This window comes from Glandiceps talaboti, chromosome 21 (assembly GCF_964340395.1).
Source record: "Glandiceps talaboti chromosome 21, keGlaTala1.1, whole genome shotgun sequence".
In the NCBI taxonomy this organism is placed as follows: Eukaryota; Metazoa; Hemichordata; class Enteropneusta; family Spengelidae; genus Glandiceps; species Glandiceps talaboti.
The window spans coordinates 17,250,805-17,272,983 of NC_135569.1; the positions used below are offsets into that span (position 1 = coordinate 17,250,805).

Below are 22,179 nucleotides of genomic sequence, written 5' to 3' on the forward strand. Positions count from 1 at the left end.
GGGGGGGGGGGGTTGAGTAGCAGTAGACCACTTGTTCTAATCTTTTATTTTCAAAATGAAATAGAATTCAAATCCAAATTTCCTGCCATTCTCTGAGTAAACACGTAAATTACACTCACAAAATTTACTCCAAGTGATTCCAATTTATGCAAGCCCCTTAATTAAAGGATGGTCTATTGTAAGTGTAAGGCTATTAGGGAAGAAGTCCATTTCAAGTTGCCAGTACTGCAGGCAGTTCCCGTGGGAATCCAAACCCTCCCTTACCGCTGGCAGTTTTACTACTTTGTTACCGTGCATATTCATGAAAACTCATTACCGCTTGACATGGCATAATGAATTCAGTGTGAATGGGGTACCTGAATATTAATCAGATCATTGTTTCTGCTCTGTCCCGTGGGAACCTCGGTTTCTTCCGTCAATGCAAAGAGGTTTTAGGCAGTAAAAAGTTACTGTCTATGGTTCTATGAGAAAACGATAAAATGGTGATAATAAAGATAATATAGACGTGTATAAGCCAAACGTTTATGGTAGGGGTAAAAATATGCTCGTTTTATATGATCGTGTAAATTCACTGCACGTAATGTTACAATTGGTTAACTGCGACGTACGTGAAACAATCATCAGACGATTTCAAGTCAAGAATAAACATTGCCATACGAATCAAGTTGGTGGAACATGTAATCAATTTGCGACGAAAATTCAGACACAAGTGCCTTGTGTGACCGAAAACAAATAGTTATGACGATAAAAAAAGTTTTAGACACAAATGATGTACATGTACATTGTCAAGCGAGTACAAAATAAAGACATGCACGAAGAATACCAGTCAATACGATACGACTTATTCATATTGTTAAACCATCCCCATCGACGTTTGGTACCAAAAAAATATTGGGCGGCATAGTGAAATTAGAAAGGTGCATGCTGCGTGTTAATTGATATAATGTATTATCAAAGTATGCCTAAGCAACATAGTGTGAAACGGACCACATATTCATATAATTAAACCCTCCGTATTAAAGTGTAGTAAGAGGTTGTAAACGACTTATTAATTGTCCAGTCTATGGTGACAACAATTAGTCTTTACTTGAGAAATGTGACCAAAAACAAATGGTTACAAGGATAAAAAAGTTTTAGACACAAATGATGTACATGTACACGCAAGTAGAAAAAAGACATGTACAAAAAAATGTCAGTCAAAATGTGCAACTATTTCATACACAAAGTCTTCGGGTGGTCGCGACGATTTGGTCTCGTGTAACCTCATGATTTTTCAGCCAATCCTTTCTGAAGTATGTACAACCTAAAATAAAGCAGTCACGTTTTATTATAAGGGCAGTTTTCATTTTTTTTACCAAGCGCACATGGCAAGGGGAACGTAACATGACCTCTGACCGACCTTGAAGTAATCATGACGTAGCTACACGTGTGAACAGATCTGATCGCCACATTATTACAATCTACGTGACTTGGACAGATCGTTTGCTTCCCATCATCGAGCTTTCGCTGAAAATATAAATTTGTACCCCCCCCCCCCCTATTTAAATTGCAGATTTTATTCACATTTTACGATTTGGCAAGTGGGCATTATTATTTTAATCATATTATCGATACTGTGACGTGAGAGTGCATGTCGGTACCTGTTTAAGTTGTGTCAGTTTAGAACATCAATCTCAGTGTCTGAACATCACCCATGTCCCCATTGAGTTCGGATAATTGGTGGTTTACTGAATTCGGAAAAAAAACCTGCGACAAATACTTGGACCTGCAAAACATCTCCGTATAGCATCGTGTGCGACATGTTTGCGATCTATTGTTCTCTCAAGAATAATGAATTTAGGTGTTGTCGGCATAATCAAAGAAAAGCCACACTAAAAACTGTGGAGATAATGTAGTGGTCACGGTAACGACGGTTTCCCGTATGCACACAAGCTCATTACTGACAGCTGAACCCGGTACCGCTGTCACCGCGATAAAGGTGTGTTTTCTGTGGGAACCACCTGCGGTACCGGCAACTTGAAATGGACCTCTTCCCTTAGTCCAATCCAATAGATTACTACAAACCAATGTGAATTGACTATGAAGTACATTCAATCCAGTAAATTAGTACAAACCAATGTAAGTTGACTATGTAGTGTGTTCAATCCTGTAAATTAGTACAAACCAATGTGAGTTGACTATGTAGTGTGTCCAGTCCAGTAAATTAGTACAAACCAATGTGAGTTGACTATGTAGTGTGTCCAGTCCAGTAAATTAGTACAAACCAATGTGAGTTGACTATGTAGTGTGTCCAGTCCAGTAAATTAGTACAAACCAATGTGAGTTGACTATGTAGTGTGTTCAATCCAGTAAATTAGTACAAACCAATGTGAGTTGACTATGTAGTGTGTCCAGTCCAGTAAATTAGTACAAACCAATGTGAGTTGACTATGCAGTGTGTCCAGTCCAGTAAATTAGTACAAACCAATGTGAGTTGACTATGTAGTGTGTCCAGTCCAGTAAATTAGTACAAACCAATGTGAGTTGACTATGTAGTGTGTCCAATCCTGTAAATTAGTACAAACCAATGTGAGTTGACTATGTAGTGTGTCCAGTCCAGTAAATTAGTACAAACCAATGTGAGTTGACTATGTAGTGTGTCCAGTCCAGTAAATTAGTACAAACCAATGTGAGTTGACTATGTAGTGTGTCCAGTCCAGTAAATTAGTACAAACCAATGTGAGTTGACTATGTAGTGTGTCCAGTCCAGTAAATTAGTACAAACCAATGTGAGTTGACTATGTAGTGTGTCCAATCCAGTAAATTAGTACAAACCAATGTGAGTTGACTATGTAGTGTGTCCAGTCCTGTAAATTAGTACAAACCAATGTGAGTTGACTATGTAGTGTGTCCAGTCCAGTAAATTAGTACAAACCAATGTGAGTTGACTATGTAGTGTGTCCAATCCAGTAAATTAGTACAAACCAATGTGAGTTGACTATGTAGTGTGTCCAGTCCAGTAAATTAGTACAAACCAATGTGAGTTGACTATGTAGTGTGTCCAATCCAGTAAATTAGTACAAACCAATGTGAGTTGACTATGTAGTGTGTCCAATCCTGTAAATTAGTACAAACCAATGTGAGTTGACTATGTAGTGTGTCCAATCCAGTAAATTAGTACAAACCAATGTGAGTTGACTATGTAGTGTGTCCAATCCAGTAAATTAGTACAAACCAATGTGAGTTGACTATGTAGTGTGTCCAATCCAGTAAATTAGTACAAACCAATGTGAGTTGACTATGTAGTGTGTCCAGTCCAGTAAATTAGTACAAACCAATGTGAGTTGACTATGTAGTGTGTCCAATCCTGTAAATTAGTACAAACCAATGTGAGTTGACTATGTAGTGTGTCCAGTCCTGTAAATTAGTACAAACCAATGTGAGTTGACTATGTAGTGTGTCCAGTCCAGTAAATTAGTACAAACCAATGTGAGTTGACTATGTAGTGTGTCCAATCCTGTAAATTAGTACAAACCAATGTGAGTTGACTATGCAGTGTGTCCAGTCCAGTAAATTAGTACAAACCAATGTGAGTTGACTATGTAGTGTGTCCAGTCCAGTAAATTAGTACAAACCAATGTGAGTTGACTATGTAGTGTGTCCAATCCTGTAAATTAGTACAAACCAATGTGAGTTGACTATGTAGTGTGTCCAATCCAGTAAATTAGTACAAACCAATGTGAGTTGACTATGTAGTGTGTCCAATCCTGTAAATTAGTACAAACCAATGTGAGTTGACTATGTAGTGTGTCCAATCCTGTAAATTAGTACAAACCAATGTGAGTTGACTATGTAGTGTGTCCAGTCCAGTAAATTAGTACAAACCAATGTGAGTTGACTATGTAGTGTGTCCAATCCTGTAAATTAGTACAAACCAATGTGAGTTGACTATGTAGTGTGTCCAGTCCAGTAAATTAGTACAAACCAATGTGAGTTGACTATGTAGTGTGTCCAGTCCTGTAAATTAGTACAAACCAATGTGAGTTGACTATGTAGTGTGTCCAATCCTGTAAATTAGTACAAACCAATGTGAGTTGACTATGTAGTGTGTCCAGTCCAGTAAATTAGTACAAACCAATGTGAGTTGACTATGTAGTGTGTCCAGTCCTGTAAATTAGTACAAACCAATGTGAGTTGACTATGTAGTGTGTCCAATCCTGTAAATTAGTACAAACCAATGTGAGTTGACTATGTAGTGTGTCCAGTCCAGTAAATTAGTACAAACCAATGTGAGTTGACTATGTAGTGTGTCCAGTCCAGTAAATTAGTACAAACCAATGTGAGTTGACTATGTAGTGTGTCCAGTCCAGTAAATTAGTACAAACCAATGTGAGTTGACTATGTAGTGTGTCCAATCCTGTAAATTAGTACAAACCAATGTGAGTTGACTATGCAGTGTGTCCAGTCCAGTAAATTAGTACAAACCAATGTGAGTTGACTATGTAGTGTGTCCAATCCAGTAAATTAGTACAAACCAATGTGAGTTGACTATGCAGTGTGTCCAGTCCAGTAAATTAGTACAAACCAATGTGAGTTGACTATGCAGTGTGTCCAGTCCAGTAAATTAGTACAAACCAATGTGAGTTGACTATGTAGTGTGTTCAATCCAGTAAATTAGTACAAACCAATGTGAGTTGACTATGTAGTGTGTCCAGTCCAGTAAATTAGTACAAACCAATGTGAGTTGACTATGTAGTGTGTCCAGTCCTGTAAATTAGTACAAACCAATGTGAGTTGACTATGTAGTGTGTCCAGTCCAGTAAATTAGTACAAACCAATGTGAGTTGACTATGTAGTGTGTTCAATCCAGTAAATTAGTACAAACCAATGTGAGTTGACTATGTAGTGTGTCCAGTCCTGTAAATTAGTACAAACCAATGTAAGTTGACTATGTAGTGTGTTCAATCCAGTAAATTAGTACAAACCAATGTGAGTTGACTATGTAGTGTGTTCAATCCAGTAAATTAGTACAAACCAATGTGAGTTGACTATGTAGTGTGTCCAGTCCAGTAAATTAGTACAAACCAATGTAAGTTGACTATGTAGTGTGTTCAATCCAGTAAATTAGTACAAACCAATGTGAGTTGACTATGTAGTGTGTCCAGTCCTGTAAATTAGTACAAACCAATGTGAGTTGACTATGTAGTGTGTCCAGTCCTGTAAATTAGTACAAACCAATGTGAGTTGACTATGTAGTGTGTCCAGTCCTGTAAATCAGTACAAACCAATGTGAGTTGACTATAGTTTTAACTACCACTACCCATGCCCTAAAGGAAGAAATTCAGTGATGGTAGAACTCAAAGTTTTATTGGTCCATATTAGCCGGGGCTGCTGGTGATGGAATATGAAGCTGACTGTCGTTGAAGTCTCATCACCCTAGAACGTCCACTACACCTAAACTTTGAGAATGTTCACACATGGTAATCCAAGGTGTGTCTTGAATTGTACTTGGTTATATACAGATAACTTGACTATATTGTAGCAGTGCTCTCATTATGTACAGATAGGAACTGTAATACATTGAGAGCACTGTTATAATATTGTCAAGTTGTCTGTTTCTCTCCATTCTCCAAGGTAATGAATTCTTTTCTTCCACTTTACTGAATTCCTATGATAATTAACCTAAGTATAAAGCTTGGTTGCATGTCCAAGTAGTTTGGCACACAACCTGTTCCAGTGAATACTATATTGTTAAATTTAATGTTTTCTAAGATCCCACTTTGCTTGTAATGCAAGGTGCATGTCCTAATTCCCACAGATAACATGTAATATATATGTTTGTTAAAATACATGTAGAATGCACATTCCAGAACAGATGGACTGACATGTGTTAGACTTTGCATACTTGTATTAATCCATCCCATCAGTATACCTGAATTACTTGATCAACACCAGATGTGTTGTAATCCTTACTTACCATGGGGAGTTCCACCAATTACATTTTAGTTCAGTGAGACATTTATGCCGTTCCGACACTTGTATTGGTTATTGCTATAAACTTGCATGACGTGATTTGGGTGATAGAATAAAATAGCACCTTGGTAAGTAATTCAGGTTAAAAATGTTTTGAAGAAGCTGTACTGCAATTAACACATGTTCAGCCACCTTGGATATTTCCTGTACGGGTTTATGGCACCACATATACCAGTTTCTTTACCATGGTAACACACCCATTGTGTTTGTCGTAACAAAGACTATGGTAAATGTGATGTCATCATCTGAGATTTTCCCAGAATCCCTTGCAGGAAGTGCCCATATTGATTCAAGGCTTAATGAGTTAATAACAAGTTGCTGTCTTATCACCCCAAATCATGTGTAATTTGTGATTAGTAATGAATATAAATGAAATAAAGACAGAAATAAGTCTAACTGAACTTTCCTTTCACCACTATTATTCTTGTACGTTGCTCTGCAAACTATCAATTCATGGACTTGGACACACAAAAATACATGGGCCCTATGAACACATACACATTTCACTAAGTTGTGGTAGCTGCTAACAAATTAAATATGGACCACATTAATGAAAATACATCTCTCTGACTGCATGCATATATAGTTGAACACTACCTAATTATTAATCATCAGAATTTACAAAACATAAAGCACATTAAAACTGAACTGTATAGGAAACCTTTTGTGTAGTCTTGATGATGTATTTAGATTTTATGACAGACACCAAACTTTGACCTAATTTTTGAGCTCTCTAATAGAATGCACACAGTATTAGTGTTCACTGGACCCCTTGTTAGATACACACAGTATAGTGTTCACTGGACCCCCTTGTTAGAAACACATGTAGTGTTCACTGGACCCCTTTGTTAGATACATATAGTGTTCACTGTACCCCCTTGTTAGATACACACAGTATAGTGTTCACTGGACCCCTTGTTAGATACAGTATAGTGTTCACTGGACCCCCTTGTTAGATACACAGTATAGTGTTCACTGGACCCCCATGTTAGATACAGTATAATGTTCACTGGACCCCTTTGTTAGATACACACAGTATAGTGTTCACTGGACCCCATTGTTAGATACACAGTGTAGTGTTCACTGGACCCCATTGTCAGATACACAGTGTAGTGTTCACTGGACCCCCTTGTTAGATACACACAGTGTAGTGTTCACTGGACCCCCTTGTTAGATACAGTATAGTGTTCACTGGACCCCTTGATAGATACACACAGTATAGTGTTCACTGGACCCCATTGTTAGATACACAGTGTAGTGTTCACTGGACCCCCTTGTTAGATACACACAGTATAGTGTTCACTGGACCCCATTGTTAGATACACAGTGTAGTGTTCACTGGACCCCCTTGTTAGATACACAGTATAGTGTTCACTGGACCCCCTTGTTAGATACACAGTATAGTGTTCACTGGACCCCCTTGTTAGATACACACAGTATAGTGTTCACTGGACCCCATTGTTAGATACACACAGTATAGTGTTTACTGAACCCCCTTGTTAGATACAGTATAGTGTTCACTGGACCCCCTTGTAAAATACACACAGTATAGTGTTCACTGGACCCCCTTGTTAGATACACACAGTGTAGTGTTCACTGGACTCCCTTGTTAGATAACCACAGTATAGTGTTCACTGGACCCCTTGTTAGATACAGTATAGTGTTCACTGGACCCCCTTGTTAGATACACACAGTATAGTGTTCACTGGACCCCCTTGTTAGATACATTATAGTGTTCACTGGACCCCCTTGTTAGATACACACAGTATAGTGTTCACTGGACCCCCTTGTTAGATACACACAGTATAGTGTTCACTGGACCCCTTGTTAGATACACAGTGTAGTGTCAACATCCACTCAGATTGTTTGACACTGTAACTGACCAATCAGCCATTAACAAATTAAGTATACAGACTTGATAGATTGTAAATGTTTATAAACAGTCATTCAAATACCAACTTTACAGTGACCACACATTGAAATATTTTAGCTTTTCGCCCCGTAGCCAGTCACAATCATGTCAAAACCAGCCCTCACTAATGTACGACATTAGATCCACTTTAAAACAAAGGAAACTGGACCTATTGCCCACCTCTATAAATATTCAAGATAAAGATGCAAGTTCTCCAAGCTTTTCTGATTAACATTTGTTACCCCTCAGTGCATTATGTAGTGCATGTATGTACATGTAATCATATGTTGCCTGTACACTAACTACAATATGGTTGAGAGGGGTAAGCCACTGTAGATAGAATAACCAAGCTGGCAGATGAAGTGAATGCCAATCAATCATGATTTAATGTTGAGTTCAAGTGTGAAAAGCGCTTCATTGGAAGGGAAACATTACGAACAATATATACTATCATATAGGTCAATTCCAGGTGATGGGTACAGCTAGTGAGGGCTGAAATTGGTATGCAAAACTTTATCTCTCCTTTCATCAAAAAGCATCCTCAGCCAGAACCTCTGTATGTCGTTCAAATAATATGTATCCATAGATATTAAACAACCTATGTAGCCCAACAATAACTGTTACCAATTCCTGTAGACCAACAATAACTATTACCAATTCCTGTAGACCAACAATAACTATTACCAATTTATGTAGACCAACAATAACTATTACCAATTTATGTAGACCAACAGTAACTATTACCAATTCGTGTAGACCAACAGTAACTATTACCAATTTATGTAGACCAACAATAACTATTACCAATTCGTGTAGACCAACAGTAACTATTACCAATTTATGTAGACCAACAGTAACTATTACCAATTTATGTAGACCAACAATAACTATTACCAATTTATGTAGACCAACAGTAACTATTACCAATTTATGTAGACCAACAGTAACTATTACCAATTTATGTAGACCAACAGTAACTATTACCAATTTATGTAGACCAACAGTAACTATTACCAATTTATGTAGACCAACAATAACTATTACCAATTCGTGTAGACCAACAGTAACTATTACCAATTTATGTAGACCAACAATAACTATTACCAATTCGTGTAGACCAACAGTAACTATTACCAATTTATGTATACTAACAATAACTATTACCAATTCGTGTAGACCAACAGTAACTATTACCAATTTATGTAGATTAACAATAACTATTACCAATTCGTGTAGACCAACAGTAACTATTACCAATTTATGTAGATTAACAATAACTATTACCAATTCGTGTAGACCAACAGTAACTATTACCAATTTATGTAGATTAACAATAACTATTACCAATTCGTGTAGACCAACAGTAACTATTACCAATTTATGTAGACCAACAATAACTATTACCAATTCGTGTAGACCAACAGTAACTATTACCAATTTATGTAGATTAACAATAACTATTACCAATTTATGTAGACCAACAGTAACTATTAACAATTTATGTAGACCAACAATAACTATTACCAATTTATGTAGACCAACAGTAACTATTACCAATTCGTGTAGACCAACAGTAACTATTACCAATTTATGTAGACCAACAATAACTATTACCAATTCGTGTAGACCAACAGTAACTATTACCAATTTATGTAGACCAACAGTAACTATTACCAATTTATGTAGACCAACAGTAACTATTACCAATTTATGTAGACCAACAGTAACTATTACCAATTTATGTAGACCAACAATAACTATTACCAATTTATGTAGACCAACAGTAACTATTACCAATTTATGTAGACCAACAATAACTATTACCAATTCGTGTAGACCAACAGTAACTATTACCAATTTATGTAGACCAACAATAACTATTACCAATTTGTGTAGACCAACAGTAACTATTACCAATTTATGTAGACCAACAGTAACTATTACCAATTTATGTAGACCAACAATAACTATTACCAATTCGTGTAGACCAACAGTAACTATTACCAATTTATGTATACTAACAATAACTATTACCAATTTGTGTAGACCAACAGTAACTATTACCAATTTATGTAGACCAACAGTAACTATTACGAATTTATGTAGACCAACAATAACTATTACCAATTTATGTATACTAACAATAACTATTACTAATTTGTGTAGACCAACAGTAACTATTACCAATTCGTGTAGACCAACAATAATTATTACCAATTTATGTAGACCAACAATAACTATTACCAATTTATGTAGACCAACAATAACTATTACCAACTCTTGTAGACCAACAGTAACTATTACCAATTTATCAATCAATCAATCAATCAAAATAATTTGTAGAGTGCTAAAATCCAGGCGCTGGATGGTTAATCCACACCGTAGGCTTTACAAAACAAATGTGTCTTAAGTTTTCTTTTGAAACAATCAATAGTTGGTGCAAGTTTAATGTCAGTTGGCAGTGAATTCCAAAGCTTTTGAGCAGCATAAGCGAAAGAAAGTCCACCGTAGTTGATTTGCTTGCAACTTGTTGTCGTAAGAAGGTTTTTGTTCTTTGAGCGTAAGGTGCGAGCTGGTATGTATACTTGTATAAGGTCGGAAATGTACTTTGGTGTAAGACCATGAATTGCCTTGTAAGTCAGGAGTAAGATCTTGTAGTCGATTCTAGAATGAACTGGTAACCAATGGAGTTTGATGAGAGTAGGAGTTATGTGTTCATATTTCTTTGACCAGGTGATGATTCTTGCAGCTGTGTTTTGTGCGCGCTGAAGTTGGTTTGTGACTGATTCAGGGAGACCATACAGTAAAGAATTAAAGTAAACAAGATTAGTGGATACAACAGCATGAATTAAAGTACAGCAATCCGCACTTGAGACGTATTGACGTATAGATCCAATGCGGCGGAGATGACAGTACATTGATTTACAGGTATTCTTGATGTGCTGGTTATACATGTGGGTATTGTCAAAGAGTTCACCCGAATTTTGTGCTGTTGTAACTGGTGTGATAGACGCAGAACCAATATTGACGGAACGAACAGGATCTGGGAGCTGATTAAATTTTGAGCGAATAACAAGAACTTCAGTTTTGCTGTCATTGAGCTGTAATTTATTAAGTGTCATCCATGCCTTGATATCATGGATGCAGGACTCCATACTGTGAATAGCAGTTGGTGAATTTATGTAGACCAACAATAATTATTACCAATTCATGTAGACCAACAATAATTATTACCAATTCCTTTAGACCAACAATAACTATTACCAATTTATGTAGACCAACAATAACTATTACCAATTTATGTAGACCAACAGTAACTATTACCAATTTATGTAGACCAACAATAACTATTACCAATTTATGTAGACTAACAATAACTATTACCAATTTATGTAGACCAACAGTAACTATTACCAATTTATGTAGACCAACAGTAACTATTACCAATTTATGTAGACCAACAATAACTGTTACCAATTTATGTAGACCAACAATAACTATTACCAATTTATGTAGACCAACAATAACTATTACCAATTTATGTAGACCAACAATAATTATTACCAATTTATGTAGACCAACAATAACTATTACCAATTTATGTAGACTAACAATAAATATTACCAATTTATGTAGACCAACAGTAACTATTACCAATTTATGTAGACCAACAGTAACTATTACCAATTTATGTAGACCAACAATAACTATTACCAATTTATGTAGACCAACAATAACTATTACCAATTTATGTAGACCAACAATAACTATTACCAATTTATGTAGACCAACAATAACTATTACCAATTTATGTAGACCAACAATAATTATTACCAATTTATGTAGACCAACAATAACTATTACCAATTTATGTAGACTAACAATAAATATTACCAATTTATGTAGACCAACAGTAACTATTACCAATTTATGTAGACCAACAGTAACTATTACCAATTTATGTAGACCAACAATAACTATTACCAATTTATGTAGACCAACAATAACTATTACCAATTTATGTAGACCAACAATAACTATTACCAATTTATGTAGACCAACAATAATTATTACCAATTTATGTAGACCAACAATAACTATTACCAATTTATGTAGACCAACAATAACTATTACCAATTTATGTAGACCAACAGTAACTATTACCAATTTATGTAGACCAACAATAACTATTACCAACTCGTGTAGACCAACAAGAATTATTACTAGCACATTATACGATATGATTTATATGAAGGATAGCATATAGTCAAGTTTGCTGGTAAGCGTAAGTTTAGGTTAAGTCTACACTGGTATATTTAGTATGTACTATTATAGTTAACTGTATGACAACTGTACTGATCAGAGGTGCTTTCACATCAGTACAAGTAAGGTTGGCTTTTGGTCAAGTGTGTACTAGTAAGGTTGGCTTTTGGTCAAGTATGTACTAGTAAGGTTGGCTTTTGGTCAAGTATGTACTAGTAAGGTTGGCTTTTGGTCAAGTATGTACTAGTAAGGTTGGCTTTTGGTCAAGTATGTACTGGTAAGGTTGGCTTTTGGTCAAGTGTGTACTGGTAAGGTTGGCTTTTGGTCAAGTGTGTACTAGTAAGGTTGGCTTTTGGTCAAGTGTGTACTGGTAAGGTTGGCTTTTGGTCAAGTATGTACTGGTAAGGTTGGCTTTTGGTCAAGTGTGTACTGGTAAGGTTGGCTTTTGGTCAAGTATGTACTGGTAAGGTTGGCTTTTGGTCAAGTGTGTACTAGTAAGGTTGGCTTTTGGTCAAGTGTGTACTAGTAAGGTTGGCTTTTGGTCAAGTATGTACTGGTAAGGTTGGCTTTTGGTCAAGTATGTACTGGTAAGGTTGGCTTTTGGTCAAGTATGTACTAGTAAGGTTGGCTTTTGGTCAAGTATGTACTGGTAAGATTGGCTTTTGGTCAAGTATGTACTAGTAAGGTTGGCTTTTGGTCAAGTGTGTACTAGTAAGGTTGGCTTTTGGTCAAGTATGTACTGGTAAGGTTGGCTTTTGGTCAAGTATGTACTAGTAAGGTTGGCTTTTGGTCAAGTATGTACTAGTAAGGTTGGCTTTTGGTCAAGTGTGTACTAGTAAGGTTGGCTTTTGGTCAAGTATGTACTAGTAAGGTTGGCTTTTGGTCAAGTGTGTACTAGTAAGGTTGGCTTTTGGTCAAGTATGTACTAGTAAGGTTGGCTTTTGGTCAAGTGTGTACTGGTAAGGTTGGCTTTTGGTCAAGTGTGTACTAGTAAGGTTGGCTTTTGGTCAAGTGTGTACTAGTAAGGTTGGCTTTTGGTCAAGTATGTACTGGTAAGGTTGGCTTTTGGTCAAGTATGTACTAGTAAGGTTGGCTTTTGGTCAAGTATGTACTAGTAAGGTTGGCTTTTGGTCAAGTGTGTACTAGTAAGGTTGGCTTTTGGTCAAGTATGTACTAGTAAGGTTGGCTTTTGGTCAAGTGTGTACTGGTAAGGTTGGCTTTTGGTCAAGTGTGTACAAGTAAGGTTGGCTTTTGGTCAAGTGTGTACTGGTAAGGTTGGCTTTTGGTCAAGTATGTACTGGTAAGGTTGGCTTTTGGTCAAGTATGTACTGGTAAGGTTGGCTTTTGGTCAAGTATGTACTAGTAAGGTTGGCTTTTGGTCAAGTGTGTACTAGTAAGGTTGGCTTTTGGTCAAGTGTGTACTAGTAAGGTTGGCTTTTGGTCAAGTATGTACTAGTAAGGTTGGCTTTTGGTCAAGTATGTACTGGTAAGGTTGGCTTTTGGTCAAGTGTGTACTAGTAAGGTTGGCTTTTGGTCAAGTATGTACTAGTAAGGTTGGCTTTTGGTCAAGTATGTACTAGTAAGGTTGGCTTTTGGTCAAGTGTGTACTAGTAAGGTTGGCTTTTGGTCAAGTATGTACTAGTAAGGTTGGCTTTTGGTCAAGTATGTACTAGTAAGGTTGGCTTTTGGTCAAGTATGTACTAGTAAGGTTGGCTTTTGGTCAAGTGTGTACTAGTAAGGTTGGCTTTTGGTCAAGTGTGTACTAGTAAGGTTGGCTTTTGGTCAAGTGTGTACTAGTAAGGTTGGCTTTTGGTCAAGTATGTACTAGTAAGGTTGGCTTTTGGTCAAGTATGTACTGGTAAGGTTGGCTTTTGGTCAAGTGTGTACTAGTAAGGTTGGCTTTTGGTCAAGTATGTACTAGTAAGGTTGGCTTTTGGTCAAGTATGTACTAGTAAGGTTGGCTTTTGGTCAAGTGTGTACTAGTAAGGTTGGCTTTTGGTCAAGTATGTACTAGTAAGGTTGGCTTTTGGTCAAGTATGTACTAGTAAGGTTGGCTTTTGGTCAAGTATGTACTAGTAAGGTTGGCTTTTGGTCAAGTGTGTACTAGTAAGGTTGGCTTTTGGTCAAGTATGTACTAGTAAGGTTGGCTTTTGGTCAAGTATGTACTAGTAAGGTTGGCTTTTGGTCAAGTATGTACTAGTAAGGTTGGCTTTTGGTCAAGTATGTACTAGTAAGGTTGGCTTTTGGTCAAGTATGTACTGGTAAGGTTGGCTTTTGGTCAAGTATGTACTGGTAAGGTTGGCTTTTGGTCAAGTATGTACTGGTAAGGTTGGCTTTTGGTCAAGTGTGAACTAGTAAGGTTGGCTTTTGGTCAAGTATGTACTAGTAAGGTTGGCTTTTGGTCAAGTATGTACTAGTAAGGTTGGCTTTTGGTCAAGTATGTACTGGTAAGGTTGGCTTTTGGTCAAGTATGTACTGGTAAGGTTGGCTTTTGGTCAAGTGTGAACTAGTAAGGTTGGCTTTTGGTCAAGTATGTACTGGTAAGGTTGGCTTTTGGTCAAGTGTGAACTAGTAAGGTTGGCTTTTGGTCAAGTATGTACTAGTAAGGTTGGCTTTTGGTCAAATGTGAACTAGTAAGGTTGGCTTTTGGTCAAGTGTGTACTGGTAAGGTTGGCTTTTGGTCAAGTGTGTACTAGTAAGGTTGGCTTTTGGTCAAGTGTGTACTGGTAAGGTTGGCTTTTGGTCAAGTATGTACTAGTAAGGTTGGCTTTTGGTCAAATGTGAACTAGTAAGGTTGGCTTTTGGTCAAGTGTGTACTGGTAAGGTTGGCTTTTGGTCAAGTGTGTACTAGTAAGGTTGGCTTTTGGTCAAATGTGAACTAGTAAGGTTGGCTTTTGGTCAAGTGTGTACTGGTAAGGTTGGCTTTTGGTCAAGTATGTACTGGTAAGGTTGGCTTTTGGCCAAGTATGTACTAGTAAGGTTGGCTTTTGGTCAAGTGTGTACTAGTAAGGTTGGCTTTTGGTCAAGTATGTACTGGTAAGGTTGGCTTTTGGTCAAGTGTGTACTAGTAAGGTTGGCTTTGGTCAAGTATGTACTGGTAAGGTTGGCTTTTGGTCAAGTGTGTACTAGTAAGGTTGGCTTTTGGTCAAGTGTGTACTAGTAAGGTTGGCTTTTTGGTCAAGTGTGAACTAGTAAAGTGTATACTGCTACAGCTGTATTATGACCAAGTGTGTACTGCTACAGCTGTATTATGGCCAAGTGTGTACTGCTACAGTTGTATTACAGCCAAGTGTGTATTGCAGCAGTATTATGGCCAAGTGTGTACTGCTACAGCTGTATTATGGCCAACTGTGTATTGCTACAGTTGTATTATGGCCAAGTGTGTACTGGTACAGTTGAATTATGGCCAAGTGTGTACTGCTACAGTTGAATTATGGCCAAGTGTGTACTGCTACAGCTGTATTATGGCCAAGTGTGTGCTGCTACAGTTGAATTATGGCCAAGTGTGTACTGGTACAGTTGTATTATGGCCAAGTGTGTGCTGCTACAGTTGTATTATGGCCAAGTGTGTACTGGTACAGTTGAATTATGGCCAAGTGTGTGCTGCTACAGTTGAATTATGGCCAAGTGTGTACTGCTACAGCTGTATTATGGCCAAGTGTGTGCTGCTACAGTTGAATTATGGCCAAGTGTGTACTACTACAGTTGAATTATGGCCAAGTGTGTACTGCTACAGTTGAATTATGGCCAAGTTTGGATTGAAATTTAATGGGGATGCATCTGGGGATGTGCAGATGAAGCTGTATTCACAACACGATGAGCCCATTAGTAATATACAAATTAGGTCTAAACAATTCATTTTTGATTAAAAACTTGTATCTTGAAACTGCATGGTGAATGGGGGGGGGGGGGACTTCATGTGGATGTTTCTGGAGGTATTATTTTGCAGTTATTATTGAAAAATGCTGACACAATTGGTCCTAGCAACCATGACCACGCCCTTAGCAACAGTGAAATGATGATGCATATTACAAATATAAGAACAGGGATGGCTAGGTAAGTGAATAAATATTCAAAAAATATGCCTAGCAACAGGACCACGCCCATAGCAATGGCTAAATGATCATTTATATTGCAAAGATGGAAAGTGGAAAGGGTAGGCAAATTAATAAAGATTCCAAAACTATGCAAATATGCCTAGCAACAAGACCATGCCCACTACAGTTGTGCTACAGCGCCATTGGCAGTATTTTTCTTCCTTGAATAATCCTCTCACACCATAGCCCCTCCACCAACAAGCTCCACCATCGCCCATGGATGAAGAGAGCATGAAATTAATTATCAGCATATGTTGTCCCTATCTATAGAGGTGTAAGACTTATGTGTGAATTCCCTATCTATAGAGGTGTAAAACTTATGTGTGAATTACCAAGATAGAACTTTGTATCTATGCATCTGTTCTCCCTATCTATAGAGGTGTAAGACTTATGTGTGAATTACCAACATAGAACTTTGTATCTATGCATCTGTTCTCCCTATCTATAGAGGTGTAAAACTTATGTGTGAATTACCAACATAGAACTTTCCCTATCTATAGAGGTGTAAGACTTATGTGTGAATTACCAACATAGAACTTTGTATCTATAGAGGTGTAAGACTTATGTGTGAATTACCAACATAGAACTTTGTATCTATGCATATGTTATCCCTATCTATAGAGGTGTAAGACTTATGTGTGAATTACCAACATAGAACTTTGTATATATGCATCTGTGTCTGTTGGTGCGCCAGTGTGCGTATGTATATGTCTGTATGTATGCACGTCTGACAGTGTCTCTCTGTGTGTATTAGATTATTAAAGATTGTAATTATTACAAACTACATGCATAATTCCTTAACTCCAGTTAATCTCAGATATACTCAGAATGGGATTCTTCATATGTTGGACAGAAATAAACGAATCAAGTCAAAACCAGAACGATTTCAGAATTCCAAAGAGAAGTTTGACATTGTCGTCACATGCGAAGAAAGGGTGTATGACCAAGTTGTAGAAGGTAATCCCATTTTTTCCTTCCATAAGGAAGGAGATACTTTAGGGGGTGGAAATTCTGTCTGTTTGTCTGTTTTCTCCAAAACGGCTGGCTCAATTCAAACGAAATTCTGCACGTGTTCCGTAGGGTAATGGCAAGAGTTTTGGTAAACATCTCAGGAATATTAATGAGCAATTTACTTAATTAATGGTTTTCGGTAATTAGGCTATATCTCAAGAATGCACACCTCAAATTCATTATAATTTGGTACATACATTTGCGATACCAAAGCGCATCTGTCCTGAAAATAGTATCGATTCAGCTTTTAGTTTTCATAAGTTATTGGCATATTTTCTGTAATGAGACGCCATGGCCACACAAAAGAAAGTTGTTGTTTCTGGTCAGGAAACGTTGCCAAAAGTAGTGTGACGATGCAATTTTTTTTGTTAATTGTTTATGATTAGTTGTGCAGTTGTCTTCCCTGAAGTAGCAATTAATGTAGGGAGAGATATTTTGTGTTTACCCATGGATCTGCAGTCCGCATTGGCTGGACAAATACGAGAAAAAAAAGACCGAGGCGGGGTATTTAAGTGATGCAAACTCACCAGAAAACAATCCTTTTTTAGCACAACTGAACTGAGGTTCAGTAGTGCTATAGGGATCGCCTGGCGTCTGTCTGTCTGTGTGTGTGTAAACAACTTAAAGTAAAAAACCACTGAACCGATTGCCATGATTTTGGTGGGTCCATTACCTTGGGTGTCTAGTTGGGAAATTGTTCAAATCAAAATGATCGCATCACAGGTGTGTGATTTGGGTCAAAAAATGTGATTTTTGGTCAAAAAACTTAAACTCAACAACTACTGGGCAGATTGGGCTGAAATTTGGGCGAAACATTCTTCAGGGTGTTTTTACTAAGAATTGTTCATGATATGATGGTCCCATCAGTGATATGCAAATTAGGACTAAAAATGTGTCTTTTTGGTCAAAAATCTATAATTCCATAACCACTGAGCAGATTGGGCTGAAATTTAATGGGAATGCATCTAGGGATGTATGGATGAAGAAATATGAAGCATACAATGATTCCATGAGTGATATGCAAATTTGGTGTAAAAATGACTTGGGATTCCAAGACTACAACATTGATGAACCATCACTAAGTCACGTGTCTTGAGATTCCAAGACTACAACATTGGTGAACCATGACTAAGTCACGTGTCTTGAGATGCCAAGACTACATGTACAACATTGGTGAACCATCACTAAGTCACGTGTCTTGAGATGCCAAGACTACATGTACAACATTGGTGAACCATCACTAAGTCACGTGTCTTGAGATGCCAAGACTACATGTACAACATTGGTGAACCATCACTAAGTCACGTGTCTTGAGATGCCAACACTACATGTACAACATTGGTGAACCATCACTAAGTCACGTGTCTTGAGATGCCAACACTACATGTACAACATTGGTGAACCATCACTAAGTCACGTGCCTTGAGATTCCATAGGTGAACCATGACTAAGTCACGTGTCTTGAGATTCCAAGACTAAAACATTGGTGAACCATCACTAAGTCACATGTCTTGAGATGCCAAGACTACAACATTGGTGAACCATCACTAAGTCACGTGTCTTGAGATTCCACAGGTGAACCATGACTAAGTCACGTGTCTTGAGATTCCATAGGTGAACCATCACTAAGTCACGTGACTTGAGATTCCATAGGTGAACCATGACTAAGTCACGTGTCTTCAGATTCCACAGGTGAACCATGACTAAGTCACGTGTCTTGAGATTCCATAGGTGAACCATGACTAAGTCACATGTCTTGAGATTCCACAGGTGAACCATCACTAAGTCACGTGTCTTGAGATTCCATAGGTGAACCATCACTAAGTCACGTATCTTGAGATTCCATAGGTGAACCATGACTAAGTCACGTGTCTTGAGATTCCATAGGTGAACCATGACTAAGTCACGTGTCTTGAGATTCCATAGGTGAACCATGACTAAGTCACGTGTCTTGAGATTCCACAGGTGAACCATGACTAAGTCACGTGTCTTGAGATTCCATAGGTGCACCATGACTAAGTCACGTGTCTTGAGATTCCATAGGTGAACCATGACTAAGTCACGTGTCTTGAGATTCCATAGGTGAACCATCACTAAGTCACGTGACTTGAGATTCCATAGGTGAACCATGACTAAGTCACGTGTCTTGAGATTCCACAGGTGAACCATGACTAAGTCACGTGTCTTGAGATTCCATAGGTGAACCATGACTAAGTCACATGTCTTGAGATTCCACAGGTGAACCATCACTAAGTCACGTGTCTTGAGATTCCATAGGTGAACCATCACTAAGTCACGTATCTTGAGATTCCATAGGTGAACCATGACTAAGTCACGTGTCTTGAGATTCCATAGGTGAACCATGACTAAGTCACGTGTCTTGAGATTCCATAGGTGAACCATGACTAAGTCACGTGTCTTGAGATTCCACAGGTGAACCATGACTAAGTCACGTGTCTTGAGATTCCATAGGTGCACCATGACTAAGTCACGTGTCTTGAGATTCCATAGGTGAACCATGACTAAGTCACATGACTTGAGATTCCATAGGTGAACCATCACTAAGTCACGTGTCTTGAGATTCCATAGGTGAACCATGACTAAGTCACGTGTCTTGAGATTCCATAGGTGAACCATGACTAAGTCACGTGACTTGAGATTCCATAGGTGAACCATCACTAAGTCACATGACTTGAGATTCCATAGGTGAACCATCACTAAGACACATGACTTGAGATTCCATAGGTGAACCATGACTAAGTCACATGACTTGAGATTCCATAGGTGAACCATGACTAAGTCACATGACTTGAGATTCCATAGGTGAACCATCACTAAGTCACATGACTTGAGATTCCATAGGTGAACCATGACTAAGTCACATGACTTGAGATTCCATAGGTGAACCATCACTAAGTCACATGACTTGAGATTCCATAGGTGAACCATGACTAAGTCACATGACTTGAGATTCCATAGGTGAACCATCACTAAGTCACATGACTTGAGATTCCACAGGTGAACCATGACTAAGTCACATGACTTGAGATTCACCCAAATAACACAAGGGTCAGGACTCAGCAATATGCTATTTAAAAAAATGAACTCCAAAAAATAATGTTTTTATAAAAAAGAAAAACGCAAGTTTCTTTCACGTAAGCTTATATCAGATACTAATGTGTCGAAAGTCAAAACTTAAAAACTGCCCTTCTCTTCCTCATTTTATATTTGTCATCACGTCATCTCATATTTGATATTACATCATCTCATTTGATATTTTGTCATTTCATATTTGACATCACGTATTTGACATTACATCTCATATTTGATATTACATCATCTCATTTGATATTACGTCATCTCATTTTGTATATTGTGTGATCTCATATTTGACATCACATCATTTCATATTTGATATTGCATCATCATATTTGATGTCATTTCATATTTGACATCACATCTCATATTTGATATTGCATTTCATATTTGATGTTATGTCATCTCATTTTATATTATTGCATCATCTCATATTTGATATTACGTCATCTCATATTTTATATTACGTCATCGCATATTTGACGTCACCTCATCTTATATTTGATATTATCACATCTCATATTTGATATTGCATCATCTCCTTTGACGATGTCCGGGACGGGGACTTATGGATTGGGTTCCATCTGTTGGGGTCCGTCCGTCCGTCCGTCCGCAGCTATTTCTTGGAGATGCCTGGGCCGATTTTTTTTCAAACTTGGTACAGGGGCAATATACAATGGCATACATATGCACGTCAATTTGTTTCATGATACTATCCAATATGGCCGCCTAGCAGCCATTTTGTTTGTGAATTTTCCATGTCCAAAGCCATAACTCAGACATGCTTGAACAGATCTCATTCAAAGTTGGTATTAGGACAGTGTTCTATGACATACATGTGCCTATCCATTTTCATCGTGATAAGATCTAATATGGCTGCCTGGCAGCCATTTTGTTTGCGAATTTTCCATGTCCCAAGCCATAACTCAGACATGCTGAACAGATCTCATTCAAAGTTGGTATTAGGACAGTGTTCTATGACATACATGTGTATATTCATTTTCGTTGTGATACAATCCAATATGGCTGAAAGTTGATATTAGGACAGTGTTCTATGACATACATGTGCATATTCATTGTTATCGTGATATGATCCAATATGGCCACCTGGCAGCCATTTTATTTTCAAATTTTCCATGTCCAAAGCCATAACTTGAACATGCTTGAACAGATCTCATTCAAAGTTGGTATTAGGACATTGTTCTATGATATACATGTGCATATCCATTTTCGTTGTGATACGATCCAATATGGCTGCCTGGCAGCCATTTTATTTGCAAATTTTCCATGTCCAAAGCCATAACTCAGACACGCTTGAACAGTCGTTCCCCCCCCCCCCCCATACACAACCCATCCTTTATTGTTAAATGGTTTATTCCATCATGTCATCTTGAAGAGTAGGCATGTTCCATGTCCAACGAGCAGACACAACATATCTAAGTCTGTTTGATTTAGGTTCACATGTGTTGTTGCGTGATCAGAGTAGTGATATCAAGAAAATGACAACATAAACTTCCAGTTCCTTAAAACCCAATCATAGCGGGGGAGTATGTCATTCTCAATGACTTGTTGCATTTTATATTTGATTTTATTGCGTTATTTCATTTTTTAGCACAACTGAACTTGTTCAGTAGTGCTATAGGGATCACCCGGCGTCTGTCTGTCTGTCTGTGTGTGTGTGTGTGTGTGTGGATGTGTGTGTGTGTGTGTGTGTGTGTGTGTAAACAACTTAAAGTCAAAAACTGCTGAACCGATTGCCATGATATTTGGTGGGTCCATTACCTTGGG

The 22,179-nt window shown here is 37.7% G+C and overlaps 1 protein-coding gene across 2 annotated transcripts in view; it reads left to right on the forward strand.

Annotated features, from left to right (window-relative positions):
* Positions 1 to 22,179, forward strand: part of LOC144451463 (RNA polymerase II subunit A C-terminal domain phosphatase SSU72-like) — a 63,435-nt gene that overhangs the window by 32,120 nt on the left and 9,136 nt on the right. For both annotated transcript variants that reach the window (XM_078142304.1, XM_078142306.1), the window contains exon 3: positions 17,102 to 17,241. In XM_078142304.1, coding sequence (XP_077998430.1) covers positions 17,102 to 17,241 — 140 coding nt within the window. The remainder of the gene's footprint in view (positions 1 to 17,101; positions 17,242 to 22,179) is intronic.